The sequence below is a fragment of the Mucor velutinosus genome (assembly GCF_035048745.1).
Source record: "Mucor velutinosus strain NIH1002 chromosome Unknown tig00000268, whole genome shotgun sequence".
Taxonomy (NCBI): domain Eukaryota; kingdom Fungi; phylum Mucoromycota; class Mucoromycetes; order Mucorales; family Mucoraceae; genus Mucor; species Mucor velutinosus.
The window spans coordinates 106,478-128,691 of NW_027041917.1; the positions used below are offsets into that span (position 1 = coordinate 106,478).

Consider the following 22,214-nt stretch of genomic DNA (forward strand, 5'->3'; position numbering starts at 1 on the left):
TGTCTTGTATCAGAAATTACGAGCTATCAATGACAAAAGAATGAAGCTGGTCAAGTAGACAGTTGCCATTTGTTTATCTTTGAGGTAGAGCAATTTGTTAGTTGAGTTGCTACGACTGTATTTTTATCTTTATAGTTGTACTATTCTTTCTATGTATAAATCAAAATATATTTCCTAGTCTGAATCATTGACATTTATTGCTCATCTTATGCAGTGGCAAAAAACGTATCCATATCTTTGGCAATATATAATGGTTGTCTTTTATGAAGCAAGTTGAGGTCTCGACGAAATCGTTTTCGATTTATTGTCATGCGTAATAGAATACTGCATCATCTGCTGCTGCAATGATGAAGCCTGCAGCTGATCCGCTACTGAGCGACCTCAAAGCGATTTAGCCCCCCGCTCTGAGGTTGAAGCGGCAACGACATTCGTGATTGAATCGACTTAAATCGACATCGTTTCTCCTATTTTGGTAAATTATACGCAGTTAACCTAATTTACTAAACCAACTCTCTTATGCTTTCAGGTGAAGCTTTTAAAGGCGAATCGAATGGTGCTATTTGTTTTGCACTTTTTTTTACCAAAAGTAATGCGTACTTTGCAAAAGTTTGGAAAGGTGTTTTTGGAGAAAATGCCGAGTTTTTGCATACACATCTCTTTTAAAACCAATTTGGTACGCTGCACACGACTTGTAGAAGTAGTTTGATATTAGGAACACCATATACAAAAATGCCGTTTTTGATGTGAAAAATGCGATCAAGTAAAATCGATGGATTTTTTCTTGGTATTACTCATCTAAAATCTCGAAATTTCGATTCTATTTTTTTTTGGACAAAAAAATTTGAGATAATGCATCAAATAGTTACTACTAGTCGAGAGTAATCGATTGGTGTTATTCCGGATGTCTAAAACGGCCTGTAAAGGGTGGTATTTGGGATCAAAAATACCCACATTTTGCCTTGTTTTGCTATATAAACGAGGAGCAAGGGACAAAATGCATATGATGTCAAACTAAAAACGCATTTTTTTTCATTTATACAGGCTTGTAGCATCTTTTGAAACCTACATAGTCAATCAAAAGTAGATTTTACAATGTATTTTGCCCAGTGAGTTGAAGTGAAATGCCTGTTGGGCAGTAAAATGCCTTCATTCCATCCCACTCTTGGTCAGAAGGCATGCTTACATCAAAAAAATGGCAGATTCAAGCACTATCAGCAAGCCTATCATCCAACAGCTCAAACGTTACAAGCCTCGGCTGATTCTAAATGAAGCGATTCACTGAAAAAAGACATCAACATTTGATCAAGTGATATGCAGTCTACAGATGTACAATCGAAAAAGCAGTTGTCAGGGTAGAGATGTGCTTCATTAAACGGCCCGGCCACAGCAACAGTGATAACGAACTATAACTAATCAGCGTGCTTTAGGGCTCAAGATTTTTGTCTAATGCCTGCTGGGAGCACGAGCAGTGGACTTTAGACCTAATGCTTTCAATTGGCTGACAAACAGCATGAAAGTACAAGCATCGAATACAAGCAGCGCGCGTCACGAAGCGCAAGCAGGCAACAACAAACTCTACATCATGTAACTTTTTTCAGAACATTTTCTTTTTGCTTTTTGTCTTACAGAAAAACATACAATACCATGTTTCTGGAACAGATTTGTCCAGGACAAGTCAACTCACAACCACAAGCCATACATACATTTGTCTATAAAGACGACAGATTCATTGTAAAGCAGACATGCCCCGATAATAGCGATTCCACTTGCTGAAACACTCTGATAGGTTTATGCAACTGGCTCCAAAGTAGTGGTCTATGCTGACCCTGACCATCTTGTACAGATCATTGCTGCTTCTTCACTCTTTCAGCAGCAGCAGCAGCAGCAGCAGCAGCAGCAACAGCAGCAACAGCAGCTAGAACCAGTGACATCGGTTGCAGGAAACAGCAATACAGGACAAGTAAAACGTTTGACTTTAAAGGGGAGGGGGTTGGAGTGGATATAACAAATCATCTCACACAGACACACGTATGTTATTAGATTGCTATAGCGTATCGTACTCAAATAGCAGTGTTGAGGCCCTATCAACGACAAAACCAGATAGGCTGGGAATTGGAGATTGTATTGGATACTTCAGTAGCTATAACCTGTCTTGATTGGAGCATGCATGGTGAGTTTGCTGTACAGCGCTATAGGCAGAAGATGTATGTGGGACTTATTCACACTGGGATATAAATGTAGACATATTGCTGAGTGCAGGAAAAGAGATCAAACTATGGAAATACGACGATAGCGATTCCGAATGGAAAACCATGTGCAGCAAACTACCAGCTTCGGATGTGATACTGGCTAAATTTGAGCCAAAATCCAACGTATTTGCGACATTGGGCAAGGTTTGTAGGCATACACTGCAAACATACACACCCAGACAATCTCATCCATCCTTCTATCCCTAGTATGATCGCATAGTGACCATATGGTATCCCACCGAGGATGATCACGATGCGTCTGCAGCAACAAGAACAGTGGACTACAATTTCACGCTCATTTCGCACCCTAAATATGTCACGCACTTTGTTTGGAGACGATTACCAGGCAGCAATGATCGAGAAAACGATTGCACCTTATTCACCATGGCACGCGATGGCATTGGGCGATTTTGGAGTCCTACTGATGTACAGCAACCTCATTTCTTGTACATGTGTGCAGTGATTGATTCCAATCAGTCTTTGGTCACCAGCAAAGTAGAAGAGGCCAATCACCACCACCATAGCGCTCAAGGAGAAGAAGAAGAAGAAGAAGAAGAGGAGGAGCAGGACGATTTTTCACCTATTCATTATATCGGTTGTGATGAACTAGCCAGTGCCGTTCACGCCAGATTCAGGTCCCATTCCAAACACGAGCGCTTTGATCAACGCGTGGACCGCATCCGAGACAGAGTGCGAGATACCCCTGATTTGCTGTTTCGTATACAGGCAGATGGATCACTTACATTTTGGGGTGTGCAGCATCTGAATTCAGTGCCTCGTCGAATTCCAAGAGTGTTTGTAGTGCTGCGTGTGGACAAGGCCATTGATCCGTTGGATGTTATCTACTTCTTAAATCCGACACACATTTTGCATGATTATTCACATATTCAGTCAGCATGTAAGTTGAAAGAGCTTGTTTGGGCGTGCCGTCATACTGAAAGATATACAGCCACAATCAAACCCATCGAGTTGTCGTTGGTGGCCAGAAACCTGCATGGACAATTGCGCTGTTACAGTCTCAATTTGATTGATTTCCTCGATTCAACTTCATTTTCACCCAGACTGCACTTGAAATACACATGGTTGGGCCATCAGCACTCCATCTCAAAACTGTATCAAACACAAAAGAACCGATTTTGCACAGTGGGTGTCGATGGACAGATCAATGTGTGGAAATATGAGCTGAGAGAGGTATGTTATTAACTGATGAAGTATTGCCCTGAGAGTGCTACTCACAACATGCGTTAGACATGTGGCAAAATGACGACTCAGTTGCAACTGGACTGTTCATTGTTTGTTGAATCCAAGCAACTCTTGGCTGTACCTGTGGATAAAGGTAGAGATCATCTCTGTTATAACCAAGGAGAAGAGCACTAAAAAAAAAAACAACATTAGATAAATTTTTAGCAGTGTATGATGGACATCACGTCAAGCTGTACGAGTTTGATAAACAAGATTGCCATTTACACCATTTCATCAAATGCGAGACGGAAGCTGCTTTGGATCTATCATCATTGCATGTATACAATAGGGAGGAAGCAGATTCAGGAGAGAAATCATTTTTGCTGATAGGTGTATCCACCACACTGAGACAAATCAGTACCTGGCATTTGACCCGCAACCATCTGCAACACATGGATATCGCATTTCGAGGTACACAGACTATGCCTTGGACAGTGGATCCCAATGTAGTGGGATCAGCCAGTCAATGGGCAACCAACACGGCTTCGAAACTATTCCACAAAATGGCGTTACAGAAGAAGCCTGTATTGACCGTATCATTGGGACCAGAGATCATTTTTTATGGCATCAACACCGACGCAACCAACATTGAATGGAACGCTTTGTTCAGCATGGATACTTCCAGCAGTAGTCGTATACATCAAATCAAGTGTGCGCCAGGCACAGTGGCATTGGTGACTGGTCAAGATCACAAAACCTTGTCTATTTGGATGGAAATACGATCAGGCGTAGCACCCAGCTGTGTCAAGACATTTGAGTTTGATGAGCCTGTGCGTGATATTGCTTGGAATGTTACTTCAGATGCTCAGTTTATCCTAGCTATTGCATTTCCCAAGAGTGTCGGTATCTTTGGGCAAAAGAGAGCATCGAACAATGCAAACAATGATGATATCTGGGCTTGGTATACTACATTCAAGGTGGATACGTGAGTAGACTTTGTTGTAGATATGAAAGAGTGTTGCTTACTTGTTGGAATAGCCCAGAGGATATCACTGCGCTGGCTTGGGTTGATTGCGGTGTATTGACAGTGGCAGCAGGAAACCAGCTCAGATGTTATTTGAAATGGCTGATTGACGATGATACGATATCCAAAGGTAATGAAGTGAATAGGTACTGTGTTGCCTCTTTACTGACTTGTGGCTTTAGCTGTTCGAGTGCATGGAGATAGTCAGGTGGAGCCCATGTCCAGTATATTTGACATTTCTTATGAAATGAACGGCCCTTTGCCCTTTTACCATCCAGATCATCTTATTCATTACATCATGTGGGGCAAAATGGATCTGGTACACAGTGTCTTGGTCTCTCTGTACACTTTCTTTAAACAGTTTGTCGATGATGAGGACAATAGCATCAACGAATTTCCTCCAGTGTCCTTTTCCAAGATGTTGAAGCTTCAAAATGTATGTTATAGGCATAGCATATACCTCGCATTTGGGCGCTAATCATGTTGAATATAGGGCGAGTCCAAGCAGGGTGCCAAGCAAGAGTACAATGGGTTGTTTGAGGACGATGATGACGCAGACGATGCTGACACAATGTATGTATAAGTATTCGCATCATGTATTGTTTCTCTTTTGCTTTCTTCCTTGTTATTGATTTACCATATCACTAGACAAAACGAGGGCGATGACACTGTTCGAGCATTGACATCAAATGAAGCCAAGAACTTGGCTCACTACCTCAAGGTGAAAGTGTTGCCTGGATTGAACGAAAGTGAGAGAATTCACTTGATTGCTATGGTGGATACCATTGTTGAAGTAAGCTGACCTTGTGCCTCTCCATTAACACAGCGACTAACGCTACACAGATCACCAACCAAGGCGACTCACTGGATGAGAATGGTGCTCGATTTACGGCACTACTAGAAAATCACTTTCATCTAAACAAATCACTGCCACCAGAACAACGACAGATGCAATTGGAATCAAGGGATTATGTATGGGCATTGCACAGTCAATCGCAGGATCTACTGTTGGAAAGATGTATTCGACTCTGTGACAATACACTGGTTTGGCAAGATGCTCGCAACTTGGGTCTGTTTATATGGCTGCAAAAGATTGATGTCGTGGTAAGTGATTCAGTAGGCGCATTGCTTCGTATACTCACTCTCAATGTGCTGGCAGAGAGACCAAATGGCCACCATTGCAAGAAATATATACTTGTCAAAATCCGCTGAAGCAAGAGATCCAGTAGACTGCACACTGTACTACCTGGCACTACGTAAAAAGAATCTCATCGAGGGTTTGTGGAAGACAACTTCGTCTCACAAGGAACAAGCAGCCATGAAAAAGTTCCTGGCAAATGATTTCACGGATCCACGATGGCAGAGAGCAGCGTCAAAGAATGCGTTTGCATTATTGGGAAAGCAACGATTTGGTAGGTGTATATCAACAAACAAACCAGTAGATGCACAACGTTAACACATCGATAGAATACGCCGCTGCCTTCTTTTTGTTGGCAGACAAACTGAAGGATGCCGTCAATGTCATCCTTAAAAACGTCAAAGACTTTCATCTCGCCATCGCCATCTGTCGTGTGTATGAAGGAGATCATAGTCCTCTGTTACGAGACATCCTAGAGAATTCCGTGATCCCCATGGCGATAGAAAACAACGATCGCTGGCTGGTCAGTATGGCTTACTGGTTGCTAAACAGACACAAGGATGCAGTGCGTGCCATGGTAGTGCCATTGACCCAGTTCACTGACAAGGACATGGATACAACAGGCGCAGATTCGGCAGCAGTAGTGCATGATCCCAATGCCTTTATTCTGTACCACCATCTGAAAAAAAATCTGACGCAGGATCAAAAATCCATTGTGCCTTACGATATTGAATATGGATTCTCTCTCCTTGTATCGCGATCGTATGAACGGTTAGGCTGTCCCTTGCTGGCACTGTACATTTTGACCAAGTATTACATGAAGCCACCCTCTGCCGCTGTAGAAGCACCTCCAAAAGAGGCTCGATTAGACAAAGCTGAAGATTTGTTTGGTTCCGATGACACCACAGCACCAGCTTATGCCACAGATCTGTTTGCTGATGATACGAAAGCCACACAAAAATCTGCTCGTGCTTCTGATCTGTTTGCTGATGATGACGATGACTTGTTTGCAGACCCCAAAAAGCCATCCTATGCCAGTAATCTGTTTGATGACGATGACAAGGACATATTCGCTACCAAGAAGCCAGCGTCGTCTTCCAAAGGCTTATTTGATGATGATGATGATGAGGAGGAGGGCGACATATTTGCAAGCACAAACACCACCGCAACTGCACTATCTGATGCTGAAGAAAAACAAGACACCCTGGATCCTTCAGAAAGAGAATACGATGGTTTGGATAGTTTTAAAGCCTTGCTTGTGATTCGTTTGCTTCAGGTAAACGGTGCCCATATACTCCTTGACACAAACAGCTCACACTCTCTTAAATAGACCTTCTTCCATGCTGCATCTGCGCTGTACAACGGCTTACAACAGCCTGATGACGCTTACGAAAGCGTCTATCGCTCCCACTTTGTTCGAAATCGTCAAGCACTACTGGATTTAGGTGAATCTGTCAAGATTCCGCCTGACATCTTTTCTCGCTTGCTGATGGAAAAGAGTATCGAAACAGACGTATTCCCTCTTTACTTGTATATTCTGAACGAAGGCATTCCCAAGGACTTTGATGTCCATCAATTCTTGAGAGCCTTCAAGGTAGGTTGCTTTGAGGTCAATGAAATTGCATTGATGCCTCAAGAACTGGATTATGCCACTCTGGTATTTGTTGAAAACTGGACCGAGTAAGTTGCGCGTGGATGTGTATGCTATTTGACCTAGACTCATCATTTATATTGTTGTAGACATGTCATTAAAACCTTCCCCATCTGGAACGATCTACGTGCTCGTTATTGCAACCCTGATACAGCGGCATCTACCACCCGACAGATTGCATTGACCACACTGATCAGCCTCATCTTGATCACCTTGCAAGAACGTCACTATGAAAGCTGCTGGCCATTGATCTATCATTTCAAGTTCTTTTTAGAGGCCCTTGGCTCCAATGGAAGTGACACGGCACTGATCAACTGCTTTGCTCAACTGAAAAAGAACGATACCAAAATGATTGATATGATGGCCGAAGATTTTGAAAGCTTTTCAGAGGGAAGTATGTTTGGGTTTGATATGAATGAAGAGGTGTACAGGCCCTTGTTGGATTCAAAGGACAAGTCGGTGGGCGCTAATATTCTGGAAGTGGCTACATTAAACTATGTGTTGTCTGCTATTGAGCATGCAATGCAATGTCAGGGAAGACACAGTAGTTTGAGTGGTAAGATGCCTCATCTGTATCATCCAGGGTGTATATTCTGACTTTGATGGCGCATTTATAGAGCAACTTTCAGATTTCATTTGGACGACATTATTGGATCCAGTCGCTTATCGAGTGCACTGTATCAAGGAAAAGATCTTGGAAGAACTTAAAGATGATTTGACTCGTCGTAAGTACTGCTGTTGTACCGTTTCTGGCTCAGTATACTGATGCACCACGGTTTTCAATAGACAATGTCTTGCGCCAATTCAAGACACTTCGACAAAAGAAATACTGGCATTCCGTCAAAAGCCTCAGCTCGTTTGATCGACTCTTACCGTTTGTAAATGCTGCTGTAAGTTGACTCCAATGACAGGGCTTTGCACAAGTAACTGACATGCAAACTTGATAGGCACCCAACGTCAACATACTTGCAGATGATCAGTTTGACCAGTTCCGTACTGTGTATCACTCAGCAAGCACTGTTTATGCATTCAGCTTGAATTCGGTAAGTAACTAATATTCCCCTTTATCAGCATGTTTAGCTAACATTCATATCTAAAAGTCAACAAAGGACACAATGGCAGTGTGTTTGAAATCTGAAATCCAAGAAATAGACCTGACCAAAGCCATGAGCAATATTGGCGCTGTAAGTCATCTCATACCAATAATACTCACTCTGGATACTCACTCATTTTTTTTTTTTTTTGCTTAGCCTCTAATCAGAACTCGGTCCGCCTCTTCCTCTGGTCTTGGACAAGACCATCATCTCGACAGTTACCCAGACACAGAAGAAGACGATACAGATTCAGACAATGATCATGACTCTGTTCATACTGCCACTACTGCAAAGCAACAGCAGCAGCAACAACAGCCCCAATCCACACGTAAACCCTTCCCAACCGCCTCCTCATCGCGCGTTTCTGGTAATTCAACACCACTCGTATCACCAGCTGGAAGTAGAACATTCGAGGAACATGTTCAAAAAGTACCTCAAAGCCTGAATCTGGAGCATTTGCATGATTCCCTCAGAAGGTCATTAACAAAGGGTTCAGATCATGCCAGAACACCCGCCAATGCAAGTCCAGCCCCTATTGACAATGCCGAAAGAGAAAAGATGGTAATGCATGTCCTAGACAAACAATGCGCCAATGTCATGCTGACTTGTTATAGATATCACTCAGACGAAACATTTCTGCAATTTGTGCAGAAACCCATCCGCAATACCCGTTCTGTGAGTCATCTTTATGTGCAAATCTAAAAAAGACACCTCACCTTACTCACACTTGTCTAGATATCACTGGATGCGATGTTAGCAATGGAGGACCTAGTGCTATTTTGTGGCAATTCGGACAAGAACGTGAGATTGCAAGCTATTATGGATGTCAAGGAAAGACCACGCGCATTCATTTTGACCAGTTTGGACAAAAGTTTGGAGCAGGAGATACTTCTGGTAATCTATGTTTGTGGCGATTCGATGCTCATGCGCATTCGAATAAGCCGTATTATGTAATAGTTTGATTGTTTTTTATGGGTCCATGCCATGTATACTGATCCAAGCATTATCTTTTCATACAGACACTGAATTGCCATTCAAAAGCGACAAGAGATATCACATTTATCAATTCCAGTAGTCTGATTGCTACAGCGGGCACTTCGTCAGTAACTATGAGCAGAAGGTACAGATATTTAGAATGGATCTATTTGGTACGCAAAGACTAAGTTCATACAAAAAAAAACAGTAGTAAGCGTGATCATGTGTGTTTGTGGGACACCCTCTTACCTCCCTCCAAAGCCATGGTGTCTGGTAAGTCTGTTATTCCAAGCACGCTCACAATTTGTTCATATCATGCATCATAGCACTGCCTGGTCATGAAAGTGGTGCATATGCCATTACATATGAGCCAAACAGTCAATTGCTATTTTCAGGCGGAAAAAGGGGCGAAATTGTGGTTTCTGATTTGAGACAACGTTCCACCACAATGCATACGTTCACAGCACATCAATCTAGAATCCGATCCATTTCCATTGATCCAGAGACCAAGTCGTTGATTACAGGATCCATTGATGGTGAACTCAAGGTAAAGTGTTTGACTTTATTGCCTATACAATGGGAACCACCAACCAGTCCGTTTTATAGATTTGGGATGTCAGCACATATAAGCTTCGTCAATCATTCGATATCCAACCAAGAAATCGATTCCTTGCGCCGACATTTAACCGAATTCCAGTAAGTTGCTTTCAAATCATGTCTACCACACATTGGGAAAACACTGATTTCTATTTGTCTAGCTCAAAGCATTTGGCGTAACTCAAATACAGCTTTTCATTGATGATATCTATACGTCTGGGCCTAATGGTATTATTAAATGCAAAAGATCTGTTGTACATTAAAAACTTTCTCGATCTTCTTTTTCATATGCAAGGGGCGGGGATAATTATCATGATTTTTATTTGTTATAATATTTATATATATATAATATGTATAGGAAAGGAGTGTGTGAGTGTGTGTGGCAATAAGAAAGAGGCAAAAAGCAAAAAGGAGGAGGGGGGGGATGGTGGTAGACAAAAACTTTTTTCTTTATATACAAAGGCCCCAAACTTCCATTTCCATGCATTGAAATTCTGGTTGCAAAGCCAAGACCTCATTATCAAAGGTAGGACATGTGCTGCTATGTCCCTTCTCCAATTCAGAGTTCAACCAAAGACCAAATTTGCCATCCCCACCTCCTATGGCTATGAAATTTGAATCTGACAACATCATATAGTCATTCTTGCCTGTCCATGGGAAAACTTTGATTTTGGGTTGTGGCTCTTGTTGATTTAATTTCCATAAAAAACTATACAACATGTCATGTTAATTTTACTATACTACACAATTCACACACACACAAATGAACATACCATTCTCCTGTGCCATAGTAATGACTTTGTGATGAAAATGGATGCGACAAGTAGGATCCAAAAATCTAGAAACAAGAAAAAGCATGAATATACATCTCATCATTCATATGTGTCTTTCTCACACATTACTTGGTTTTGTGCATCTTTTATAACCATGATACATGGTCCTTCAAAGCTCTTCATACAAGAGTAAAGTGTGGCCAGACTTACACCATGTTGATCCAGACTATACAAAAGGTTCCATTTTTGTGCAATTCTGTATCTTCTGGGAATATAGGGACGCACCTGTATTTGTGAATGTTAGTTGACAGTGCTATAAGAAGAATAGACAAACAAGGTAATATTCTCACCATTTCAGCAATTGTCTCTGTCAATACAGCAGTTTTGATATCAAACTGACGACCAATCAAATGGATAGAGGGCATATCATCAAGCTCGTCTGTTGACCTCGTTTTAGTTACAGTAGCAGCCTTCGTAGTAGACGGTAATAAGCTAGCAATGACAAGAGCATCGACTGCGGCTGATGTGGTCTTGGTATTGGAGATGGATGAAATGGAACTATGCATGGTTCCACTTGTGCTTGTTGAAGATGATTCAGATGAGGATACGGATATAACATCATCTTCTACTTTGGGCTGCTCTTCTTGTTGGTGGTCCCATTCCATGATAGATGCGGTAAGTGTACAAGGTTTGGGTGTAACAATAGTAATGGCAGTTGGTTTTCTTGGAGTTGTTGTTGTTGCTGCCGATGGACTTGCTGTTGCTGAAGCTGCAATTTCAGCAGAAGAACAAGCATGCAATGTCGTATGTTGGTATGATGATGTAACAGAGCTTTTTGTAATTGATGTGGTTGATCTTGATTTATGCCATGATTTTGGTCTCGTTGTGGTGGATGCTGAAGTTGTTGAAGATGAGGATGATGGACCCGCCAAACCTAATTTATTTTTTTTTCAGAGTATATAAATTCCTTTGATTCTTTTCTAAAGTTTGTTGTAATTCTACACTTCACATACCTAAGAGCTTACAGACAAACTTTGTGATAGGAGAGACATGCGTATGTTGGTATTTATCATCTTCTGTAATGGAACGATGCAAAGGAAATAGACGCTCTTTATTAGTGTTGTTGTTGGTATATGAAAAGGAATGTGAATGCGAATGCTGATGATGATGATGGTGGTGGTGATGGCGGTTTGGTGTAGCAGAAATGGAAGTAAGCCTTTTCATGTTGATAATGGGGGAAAGAAAAGAAGGTTTTTTTTTCTTCTAATAGCCCCCAAAACTCCTTTATATAGTATTTCATGCATTGACAAGATATATGATAATATTACATTTGCTCATGGCCCTGCTTCTCCTATTTTTAACTCTCATTTTTTCTTCTACATACATACATGTATATAAACATACATACATACATACATACGTACATGTATACATTTCGGCTTGTGGATGTGAGCACTGTTGTATATCATGTTGTTTGGGTACCAATCAAATCCCTTTTTTTCTTGTACATAGCAACCATTATAATAAATGCTTTCTCCTATAAACATGGCCATCACACAATCAAAGCATTAAAAGTTATTTGGCACAATATATACATTTTTAGAAGAATCTAGTTACACACAGTTGCAAGTGCAAGCACAAATATAAATGCATTTTAGAAAAAAAAAAAAAAAAAAAGACAAACAAACCATGAATCAGTTAAAAAGAGAAAAGGTCAACATCACCATGAGGTCATTTATTTGCTTGGGATCAAAATCGAGCAACATGTCAATGCTCCATCTGCTTTGATCAATTCACTCATACACAGTGATTTGACTTGCACACCACGTTTTTTGTGCAATTCTTCGAGAAGGACCTTTTCGGATTCAGGAAAATCCTGCTGATAGATGATGAATTTACCACCATCCAAACTGAGAATGTTGGAGGGAACTTGCTCTGGTACACGAATAAACTCGTAATGGTTGTTTGTGAATTGCTGGATCTCTTCTTGTACATCATGACCAGCCTTGTGATCCGTAATTAATAAGGTATGATCGTCCAACATGCTAACAATACACTTAAAGTGCAAAGAATCATGACTCAACAGGCTCTTTATAGTGTAGACAGGGCATTTTTCTGAAAACACTTTGGCTAGCACATCAGCACCACGTTGGTTTGTGCGATGTGAAAGTCCAATCAAAAGATGCTTGCCCGTGTATAGCACATCTCCACCATCCAAAGTAGCCTCTGGATCAATATCATGCATATGAACAATGTCTTTAATGACAGGAACCTATATAAAGCAACTATCCATATCACTAGGTAGAATATTTCCATATTTATAACTCACTTACCTCCTTTAATGCATTTTCGACGCCAGAGACTTCCTTACGACGGGATTCTGCACCGAGATAATTGATGATGGCCTTGTCCTCGACAACAATAGCATTGTCTTCCACAAAGCAACAATCTATATGCCTTTGCGCATCAATACCTCTTCTTCTCACACTGGATCCCACCCCCCCCCCCCTCCTCCTTAACGATAGACAACTTACCAGGATGAGCTTCATCAGCAGGTACCTCAATAACTTGCTTGACATGCTCTTTAATCACATTGACATAGTCATCATGCTGCTTTTGAGCCAGCTCAATGTTGATGGGATTGTCGTTGTTGTCCACCGAAGTAACGCAACTGGCAAAGCTCAAAGGTAGATGACGAACAATGGCATACATTTTTGTTTATGTAATAAGAGAGAAAAGTAGTTACAAAACACGATTGCGCGAAATTTTAAGGTTGTTTATATATGCATAGATGGATTTTCTGGGAATTTTGTTGTCATAGATTAGAACAAATCATTGGAGTTGAGATCGAAGGTTTTTACTGAGTCGCCTACGCGACTTGAACAGTCGACGAAGCTTCAGTAAAATGTACATGAAGAACACAACCGTGCCATAGTATAGAATAAGATGTGCATCCATGCTGAACATATGGTTGAAAGAGTGATTTATTGATATCAGTGCAAGTTGCTTTATCAGATTGTGTGAATTAGTGAGAAAGAAGTGAATCTGAAAAATCTCACGCATTTGCATTAGTCATATTGAGCCATTCAGATTTTAAATCGGACCTTTTAGTCAGATTTCGGCAAACAGTGTACCTTAACTTTCAGCTGATATGAAAGCACTTTGTGTTTGGTTTATCTACACATTCGCTCCATTGATACGATGCTTTATCGGAATAAATCGCTATAAACACAACCTTTTTTTTTTTTTTTTTTTTTTGCTATGGAAAATGATAAGATTAAGTTTCCCGAAAACAGGTATTGTACCCACCCGTTTAGAAGGAAATATGAGAGATATAATAAAAGCCAAAATTAAAAAAAAAAAAAAAAACTTAAATTATCATTAATTGTGATACAACATGTTGTTACTAGATAACTGTAGCTTGCTCTGTTCAACTCTAATAATTATTCCAGTTTAAGGTATGCATATTCTTCTTGCTTGAAAAATACCATCTATACAATGTCGTTTAACTCGTTTACTACTGGCCTTCCCAGCTTCTCGGTAATCAAATATACTTTGCTTAATTTAGATGTACCCCAGAGTTCACTATTGTGAGGTGCTATTCTCTGCGCGTATAAACCCTAGTGTACAAAACGATTTCCAATTTCGATTTTCAAACCATCCAAAATTGAGTTTTGGCATATTGAAGCTAGGGGTTTGAAAGTAGCATGTTACTACTATATCTATTTTTTGCGTAGAAAACGATGATGCAATTAGATTTTAGATAAAATGCATTGATGGTGAGAAATTGGCGATGTTTGACATCTGCAAATTTTAGACAGATGTTTTTAGTAAAACTCTTTAGATTACTATATGAATGTGGGCTGCACGTCTATTAAAAGCTGTACAGAGTACTTTGTTTAGCTTGAAAATGTTCAATGTGAGATTATTGAGGGCGATGGCGATGAATAATGATAGAAAATAGTCAAGACGGACAAATTTCAACGGGCTGTACCGCTGGATTTTACCAAGTGAATGTGAGCTTAAAGCTTAGTAGCTTCTGTTTCTTTTTCATTTCTCTATACGATGGTATAGTTTTTATAGATTTATTTCTTGAGTTTTGAAAATCCTCTGCTTGTAGCTGATAAAATATGATATTTTGAGCAAATGTATGAAGGGAACGTACATCTGGTACTTAAAACCCTCATATTATAATGGATATAACGTAGAGCTATTGAATGGTCTTTGTTTTGTGCGAATCCAGTGAGTATTTGTCGAGATATGGTCAAAAAAGAGTATCATGCAAAATCATGGATTTTTCCTCCAAATCTGCCTGTGATAGCAAGCGAAAAATCTGGTGACGATTTTTTGGTCAAGACAATATTGTCAATATTTCATGATAAAGTTATGCCAGAGCTTCAAGCGATAGCTCATTCGATAGGAAATGTTTTGGTCTAGAATGTTTAGTAATGCTTAACAAAATGTTTTGATGACAGATACTGATTAATCCTTAGAAAACAATCAAAAAATTGCAAAAACAGTCGTACCAAATATCAGGTGAAAAATGTACACCAGAGACTTAATATAAATACCATTGTATTCTCCTTTGAGTTTTCTACAAGTTTCATATAAGTTTGAAGGGGTGTTTACTATCAAGAAACGCATAATTTTAAGATTGATAGGTTTCAGAATCCCATGGACCATCATTCAGAACAATAGAAATTGAAGCTCCGTTGACCTTCCGCATGTGTACACCTCACAAGGATGAATTTGACCGAGCATTTTAAAAATCGGAGCGTACGAAAAGGGCCATATTAACTTGTTGGTTTTAAGTTATCAATAGATACCTGACATGTTAAAAAATTTTGTTGTCAAAACTAGACAACTGTAGCTTGCTTTATTCAGGAATAACAAGATTCCCAATTTAAAGTATGTATATTCCCCCGCTTAAAAATAACATCTCCAATGTCGATTAACTCAAGGAGTAAGCATTTCCAATATAATGTTTTCACTTAGAAGTTGTTCCAATATCATTACTCTACAACATATATAAGTTTAACGAGATTCTAATTTTTTCACCTAATGAGGACCTGGACGTACAAAATGTTTTTTGATTTTGAGGTTTTCAACTTTTGGACGATCGAACATCGATTTTTGAAAAATTCATGTTAGAGCATTGAAAATAGCAAGTTCCTATGACAGTTTTCTGCATAGAAGATGGTGGTGCAATTGGATTTTAGTTTGGATGCGGTGATGATGAGAAAAGCGAGATTTGAGAGATTTGCAAATTTTGGACAGATGCTGCTAGTAAAACTTTTTGATTCGTATATAAACCTGAGTTATATGTCTATTAGAAGTTGTAGAAAATACCTTGGTTGACTAGAGGATGTTTGACTTGAGGTTATTGAGGACAATGTGGATGAGTAATGAGGAAAGATAGTAAAAAATGAACAATTTTCAAAGGGCTGTAGCGCAGGATATCACTATGTGAATGTGAGCTTAAAGCTCAGTAGCTTCTGTTTCTTTTTCAATTCTCTATATGATGGCATAATTCTTATAGAGAAACGTTAAAAGCTTTGAATATCTCTTGCTTGTAGCTCATAATAAAGGATTATGGTTTGGACGAATATTTGAAGGGACGTACATTTGATACCCGAAACCCACATAGCATGGTGAATCTACAGTAGAAATGGAACAAAAAAAAATGGCCCGGCAATTATGCGATATCTACCTAAATGTTGAATAAATCTTGCTTGAAGTGGTACACAACAAGCTACGAGAAATAATGATAAATTTTGCCATGATGCATAGTAAAGCGCCTTTATGATGTCTACTGACTACATGATGTAAGGAAACATCACTTGAAGCAATGCAATGTGCGTCAATCAAGCGTCATTGCTTACAATATGCTAGTGACATGATGGTTTATTTACATGATAATAGGAAGTATAAGGAAATATATATATATATATATATATAAAAGATTAATATGTATGTAGCATAGACGTGATGATAATTGAAATAAGAAATAGGTACTAAGATATAAATGATAATATGCTGAAAGATGTTAGTAGTAGTCGTAGCTGGTGCTCATTAAATAAGAAGAGTCCATCGATTGCTCCATCATGCTTGTTTTAGTTTGTAAAGAGGCGACATTTCCCAGTGTTCTTTTGAGCAAATCAATCAGAGGTACATCGTCAAGATGCTTTTGTTGTTGCTGCTGAGGGCTAGACATGGAGACCAAATCTTGAGCAATACGTTTGGCAGATTGTTGTTCCTTTCGCAACTATAAACATATACAAAGCATAAGATATTTCCCCCCCCCTCCCCCGCAACTGATACAATTGCATCATTTCTAACTTACAGTGATCAAATCTCTTTGCTTGATACTCGTCTCTTGTTTGAATTTTTTGAATTCGTTTGCTAACTGTGTCTTCTGCTGTTCATGTTGGCGTTGGGCTAATGTGAGCTTGTTCTTCCAGACAGACTCCAGTTCAGCTAGTTTCGCCATACATGCTTCTTTCTCTTGGTCAATTCTGATCTTTATCTCCTCTTGTAAGGTTTGCTGCTTGTCTACCATGTCCTGCTTGGTCTGATCCAACTCAGTTTGGTGCTTGATCTGCAGTACTCGCTTTTCATTCTCGTATTCTTCCTCCAATTCAGTCATGCTTTGCTTGTGCTCAGCAGCCAGATTCTCTACTCGAGCTTCAGCATGCATCATCATTTGAGCATTCTCAGCTATGGCCAATTGCTTCATACGAGTCTCACTCTCGGTCATTTGAGCTACTTTTGCGTTAGACTCTTTAAGGCCGGCTTCTAATGTGGCAATGGTAGATTTATAGCCTTCAATTTCTTGATCTCGAGCTGCTAGTTGTGATTTTAAGTCGACAGAGGGTTGTTGCTTTAACTGATCTATGATGCCTTGCATTCTGGCCATGTCTTTATCATATTGCTCTTGTGATACAGTGAGTTTGAATGACTTGATGGTAGGAGATGTAGGTGCACTCTTGGTTTCTCTGAGGGATTGCTCCAGTTGAGTAATTGCCTGGTTCTTGTCACTGATTCTATCGTAAAAGTTGGAAAGACGTCGTTTGTAAGTCGCTTGTTCTGTCTCCAATGCGTGATCATATTGGTTTCGCAACTGCTGTAATTCGGATTGGTGAGCTGTCTGGGCTTCTTGAAATCTCTTTTCCATGCTCTTTTTCTAGTAACGGATATTAGTTGTGCTGAGCATAGTTTACATACCAAGGCCTACCTTGAGCTCAAACGACGCCTTGATCTCTGCCATCTTTTTGTCTTTGGAATAGAGTTCTCTCAACAACTAGAAAATGCGATTTAGATTCTCCTCGATTGCGATAAAACATAGCTTCGCATCAAACTTACACTCTGCTTGTCCTTTTCAAACTTGGCTCTGTCATTCTCATGCTTTGTATGGATGTCTTCAATGTATTTTTTGTATTCTTGAGCTTGACGAAGAATCTATAGGTGCAGGAATTGAGCACCATGTCTGCCGGTATGAATAACTAAACTTACCGAAGCCTTTTCCAGCTCCCACTCCTTTTGATGAAAGATAGTGTTGGGGGTAGTTGATGGAGGTGGAGAAGCGAGTTTCATGTCAATGGAATAATCTGTCGTAGCTGTAGCTGTGGAAGAAGTTGAAGGAGAAAGAGGAATAGAAGTAATAGTCTATTTGTATAAACAATAACAATAACCCCAATCAATCAGCTGAAGTTCATGCAAATCCGAGTTGTTATTGTCACACTTTACCTTTTGGTTCATACTTGGTCCGCCCGGTAATCCTGCTTGTATTATTCATATAGAGTTCAGCATAGTCCTTTTCTTTCTATCATTCAGGAGGTGTTATCTCCTTACCTAATAGAGATAGCCCTTTATTCAGCCGTTTGGATTCTCTGTCGAATTTGCGGTGTAGTTGAAAGCTAATGTCTTGGTATTGAATGGACTGAATGAAGCCTGTATGTTGTGTTGTGCGCGATTAATAACAGCAGCATTCAAAGACCAAGCTGATATATGCACGTACCTTCAATCTGGTTCTTGGTAATAACACTGGATACAAGATCAGATGGATAGACGGCAGAAGTTGATGTCTTGCAAATCACAGGCACATCATTGATAGCTGCATACACATACAAACAGTTGTTGCATTGCATAAAATCATGTATCTTCTACACACTTACCTTGCATTTCAAAAGGCAGCAGAATCACTGGTTGCTCAGATGGCTCGTTTTGCTTGGTTAAATACTGCAATTGTTGATTGAAATGATGTCTATAACGCTCTTCTCTTTTTCCAAAATGACGAAACAAATCACCCAATAAATTAGCATTTTTAGTCACTATCTCAGAGTATCTGTCTCGTCTCCAGATTTCAATTAACAGCAGCCCCTGTTTTCATTTGATGAGTGTATATTAGTAAGCAGCCCTCTTTTCACATACATAGCCAAGCATCAGTCTTTTGGGTAGGTTGTCACTCGTCTTTTTCTCAATATTCAACCGTAAGCCCTTCATTTGCTTTTCTAACTCGGCCAGTGTCGGATATATGTGAGCTACCGACTCCTCCACTTTGCTAATGTGCTGCATGCAGTTGACAAACCCTTGCAACCCTAGCTGTCTCTGCTGTACAATCAGCCTTTCAGCATCGTACAAGACCTGGTGATAGCGATACAGTGATGTCAATGCCTCTCTCATGCGGCCCTGTTGCTTTGATCCCATCTTTTTCTGACATCCCATCAATCCACGCATGGCCTGTGCTGAATTCAAAGCTAATTTCTGTACTTGAGCGACCATCATTTCAAAGGCAGTTCGATTGGTGCTGCCCACGTGTGCTGTCTGTTGCGTGAGATAGTCTACTTTGTTTCGTTGCGCCATGGTAGCTTGTGCAAGATCATGATACTGCTTTTGCAGTGCGGTGTATTGCTCCTGATGCTGCTCCGTCAGATCAATGGGTATAAATGTGTCCAATGTGGTGCCCTGAGGATCCTTGACTTGTATCAGGATGCGAGGGTGAATCGATGTCGAAACCAGCCATTGTATGTCATTGGCTATCTGGTCAATGACAATGGTGTGCTTGGCGAATTCTCGTTGCGCAATACGATCAAATTTGCCGAAGTTCTGATAGGCAGCTCTGGTTTGGATTAGTATTTGTAGCGTGCCTTTACTATCTCGACTTACTTGACATGGGACTCCAAATTGGAGAGTGCTGCTTCAAGTGCAATGGCTTGCCCACTTGTTTCTCGGGCCAATTTGTCTATACAAGCTTTTCGGCGCTGACATGTCTCCATGATGGTCTGCAGATAGTCTCAGTACAGTGTCACTGGACCAGACAACATATACTTTACCTCGCTGATATCTCTGAGCAAGCGCTTCATCTCGTCCTCCTTATCCGGCTCTGTCTCGCATGTATAAATCATAGACTCCAACTCTGCCAAGGTAGGTATCATTTCATTTGTAACTAGATCGAATTCAGGTAGTTGCACAAGCGTTGGATCTTGCAGTAAACGGCGATTAAAGAAGACGATGGTGGATGCATCCTGCTCGTCTTCCAGCACAGTGTTGTCCTTGATCTGTGTTCCATCGACTGTAAGCAGTATTTGATCTGCACTGTGTATCTGAACCTTGGTCTCTATATCCTGCTTCAGCTGGGCCAAACTACAGAAATGTCGCAGTAATCATCGTCTTGGTATCAATTAGCCCATCCTTATCAAATGCATTCATATCCCTTACTGTTCCGATCGCTTTGTTTTCGAAAATGGATTACTCAATTCGAACTCATGGCCTGACTCAGCCACGATAATCCTCATTTTTTGATAGTATCTCTATGGTATATACTGTATATAACAAAAATATACGAAAGAGGGAAAAAAGCGAATTATTTTATTCGGTACGAAACAAACATCCAAAACTGGGAGCGGCATGTTCCAGTCAGGTGGGTTGCATGATTTTGTCTAATAAGGAACAAAAAGGTTGTCTTTCTGGGCTCTTTCCAATTTGCTAGCTCTCAAATGATACACTTTGCGGAATTCTCTAAACTGCTTTACAAAACCATCGTTATCCAGATTACCGTCCAAAAAGCTCTGAGCGACGGATTCTGATAGCTCGTCGGATTCATAGATGCTGGCTTTAAGTCGAGTCAAGACGGTGGATGAAGAGAATCTCTGTCGGCATGAGCATCAGTATGCTGCCACTGCCCTCAAGCATAAAACACTCTTGTCTACTTACATTGTATGCCTCGTTTTGTAACTTCTCCTTTTGCTCAAATCCCAGCTTGTCCACCTTGAATTGCCCATGCAAATTCTCCACTTCGCTTCGTAATTTCAGTAATTGATCCTCTTTGCTCAAGTTTTTATCTATCCCAGATGCTAGTAAATCACATTATCCTTGGCCGTCATCTCGCCACTCAGGTACTTACGGGCCAGTTGTTCATTGCCACTCAACAACTCTTCTTGAAATGTGCGCAGGTTTTTGACCCTCTCCAAAGAATGGAAAAAGATATCAAATGCAGTTTCATTCGAGAGTAACTCTTCCATCTGCTCAGGACTAGAGCCGTGTCAGTATCGCTTGTCCCAGTCTATCTCTAAAGTATCGAGCAACTCACCTCAGCTTTGAAATGGCACTGTATTCTGGATTCATGGGTAAACTAGATGAAGTTGAGGCAGAAGGAATAGGTGGTGGTGGACGAGCGCTGTAGCTATATATATATATATATTTATATATTAATCTCTTGTTGCTAAGCAAACTGTTGAATCTATAATTACCCATCTTCTTTTTGCTCATTTTTCTTGGCAGGAGGTCGTTTTGTGAACTCTTCACGGATATCTTTGACTAGCACACCTAAATTCGATTGCTGGGTCCAGCTTGGTAATGCATCGTGCATGATCACATCGCCCTCTATCCAAGGATGTCGCATGCCTGTAGGTGATAATGTAATAACAGGTGGTTCTTCGGGAAAATGGGCAGGCAGATTGACGAGCAGAAAGGTGTTCTCTTGTGCTTGCAGTGGTATCTCGTATATTTGTCCATCCACAACGGTGACTGTAGAGGGATTTTGCTGTAGTAAAGCGTTTATTTGTTGGCGTTTTCTATTATAGCAGCAAGTTTAGACCCAAGCCTAGCTATTGAATGATGGCAACTTACAATTCTTGTGACATAATGATATAGTATGAGTAGTAGTAGCAGAAACAAAAGAAAAAATGGTTATGCGGAGAGATGAGAGAAGGGAAGAGATCGATTGTGTTTGAAATCGACATTTGGTCAGGAATTAATTCATGAGACGTTGGGACGTTCATATCGAGGATGGTAGCAGAATGTAGTCTGATGATAAGCATTATAAGACAACCAACGAAAAGGCGTATTGTAGTCAAACATGCATGTAAAATTTTGTATAGACTTGTATAAAACAGAATATCTTTGCGTTTTTTTTTTATATCCCAAATGATTCTTTGGATAGCTGTTTGCACTGTAGACGTTACAGAGGCTATTTTGCTGTTGCCAACAAAAGAAAAATGTCAGCCTTGACCAAATATACCAATATTCAGCCA

General features: G+C 40.2%; 9 protein-coding genes across 9 annotated transcripts; 5 read left to right on the plus strand and 4 right to left on the minus strand.

The window, feature by feature from the left end:
* Positions 1 to 2,633: 2,633 nt before the first annotated feature.
* ATC70_003805 (uncharacterized protein) lies at positions 2,634 to 3,452 on the plus strand (the record flags this gene model as incomplete). The annotated part of the gene is made up of 1 exon (XM_064823160.1): positions 2,634 to 3,452. The coding sequence occupies one exon, from the start codon at positions 2,634 to 2,636 to the stop codon at positions 3,450 to 3,452; it is 819 nt and encodes a 272-aa protein (XP_064678472.1).
* A 461-nt stretch (positions 3,453 to 3,913) lies between these two features.
* ATC70_003806 (uncharacterized protein) lies at positions 3,914 to 4,420 on the plus strand (the record flags this gene model as incomplete). The annotated part of the gene is made up of 1 exon (XM_064823161.1): positions 3,914 to 4,420. The coding sequence occupies one exon, from the start codon at positions 3,914 to 3,916 to the stop codon at positions 4,418 to 4,420; it is 507 nt and encodes a 168-aa protein (XP_064678473.1).
* A 1,477-nt stretch (positions 4,421 to 5,897) lies between these two features.
* GID8 (Glucose-induced degradation complex subunit) lies at positions 5,898 to 6,923 on the plus strand (the record flags this gene model as incomplete). The annotated part of the gene is made up of 1 exon (XM_064823162.1): positions 5,898 to 6,923. One exon carries the CDS (start codon positions 5,898 to 5,900, stop codon positions 6,921 to 6,923), a length of 1,026 nt encoding a protein of 341 aa, XP_064678474.1.
* A 159-nt stretch (positions 6,924 to 7,082) lies between these two features.
* HIS6 (Enzyme that catalyzes the fourth step in the histidine pathway) lies at positions 7,083 to 7,277 on the plus strand (the record flags this gene model as incomplete). Its single annotated transcript, XM_064823163.1, has 1 exon — positions 7,083 to 7,277. One exon carries the CDS (start codon positions 7,083 to 7,085, stop codon positions 7,275 to 7,277), a length of 195 nt encoding a protein of 64 aa, XP_064678475.1.
* Positions 7,278 to 7,592: 315 nt separating this feature from the next.
* HNT2 (Dinucleoside triphosphate hydrolase) lies at positions 7,593 to 7,841 on the plus strand (the record flags this gene model as incomplete). The annotated part of the gene is made up of 1 exon (XM_064823164.1): positions 7,593 to 7,841. One exon carries the CDS (start codon positions 7,593 to 7,595, stop codon positions 7,839 to 7,841), a length of 249 nt encoding a protein of 82 aa, XP_064678476.1.
* Positions 7,842 to 10,360: 2,519 nt separating this feature from the next.
* Positions 10,361 to 11,907, minus strand: ATC70_003810 (uncharacterized protein; the record flags this gene model as incomplete). The annotated part of the gene is made up of 5 exons (XM_064823165.1): positions 10,361 to 10,619; positions 10,684 to 10,748; positions 10,813 to 10,968; positions 11,034 to 11,617; positions 11,697 to 11,907. 5 exons carry the CDS (start codon positions 11,905 to 11,907, stop codon positions 10,361 to 10,363), a joined length of 1,275 nt encoding a protein of 424 aa, XP_064678477.1.
* Positions 11,908 to 12,418: 511 nt separating this feature from the next.
* ATC70_003811 (uncharacterized protein) lies at positions 12,419 to 13,395 on the minus strand (the record flags this gene model as incomplete). The annotated part of the gene is made up of 3 exons (XM_064823166.1): positions 12,419 to 12,955; positions 13,017 to 13,132; positions 13,218 to 13,395. The coding sequence occupies 3 exons, from the start codon at positions 13,393 to 13,395 to the stop codon at positions 12,419 to 12,421; spliced, it is 831 nt and encodes a 276-aa protein (XP_064678478.1).
* Positions 13,396 to 16,729: 3,334 nt separating this feature from the next.
* Positions 16,730 to 20,477, minus strand: ATC70_003812 (uncharacterized protein; the record flags this gene model as incomplete). Its single annotated transcript, XM_064823167.1, has 13 exons — positions 16,730 to 16,948; positions 17,027 to 17,866; positions 17,918 to 17,983; positions 18,046 to 18,141; positions 18,196 to 18,348; positions 18,430 to 18,464; positions 18,535 to 18,633; positions 18,701 to 18,796; positions 18,858 to 19,062; positions 19,114 to 19,801; positions 19,849 to 19,964; positions 20,016 to 20,325; positions 20,401 to 20,477. The coding sequence occupies 13 exons, from the start codon at positions 20,475 to 20,477 to the stop codon at positions 16,730 to 16,732; spliced, it is 3,000 nt and encodes a 999-aa protein (XP_064678479.1).
* A 144-nt stretch (positions 20,478 to 20,621) lies between these two features.
* On the minus strand, positions 20,622 to 21,824 carry ATC70_003813 (uncharacterized protein; the record flags this gene model as incomplete). The annotated part of the gene is made up of 6 exons (XM_064823168.1): positions 20,622 to 20,831; positions 20,896 to 21,023; positions 21,086 to 21,213; positions 21,272 to 21,364; positions 21,432 to 21,755; positions 21,811 to 21,824. The coding sequence occupies 6 exons, from the start codon at positions 21,822 to 21,824 to the stop codon at positions 20,622 to 20,624; spliced, it is 897 nt and encodes a 298-aa protein (XP_064678480.1).
* Positions 21,825 to 22,214: the final 390 nt, after the last annotated feature.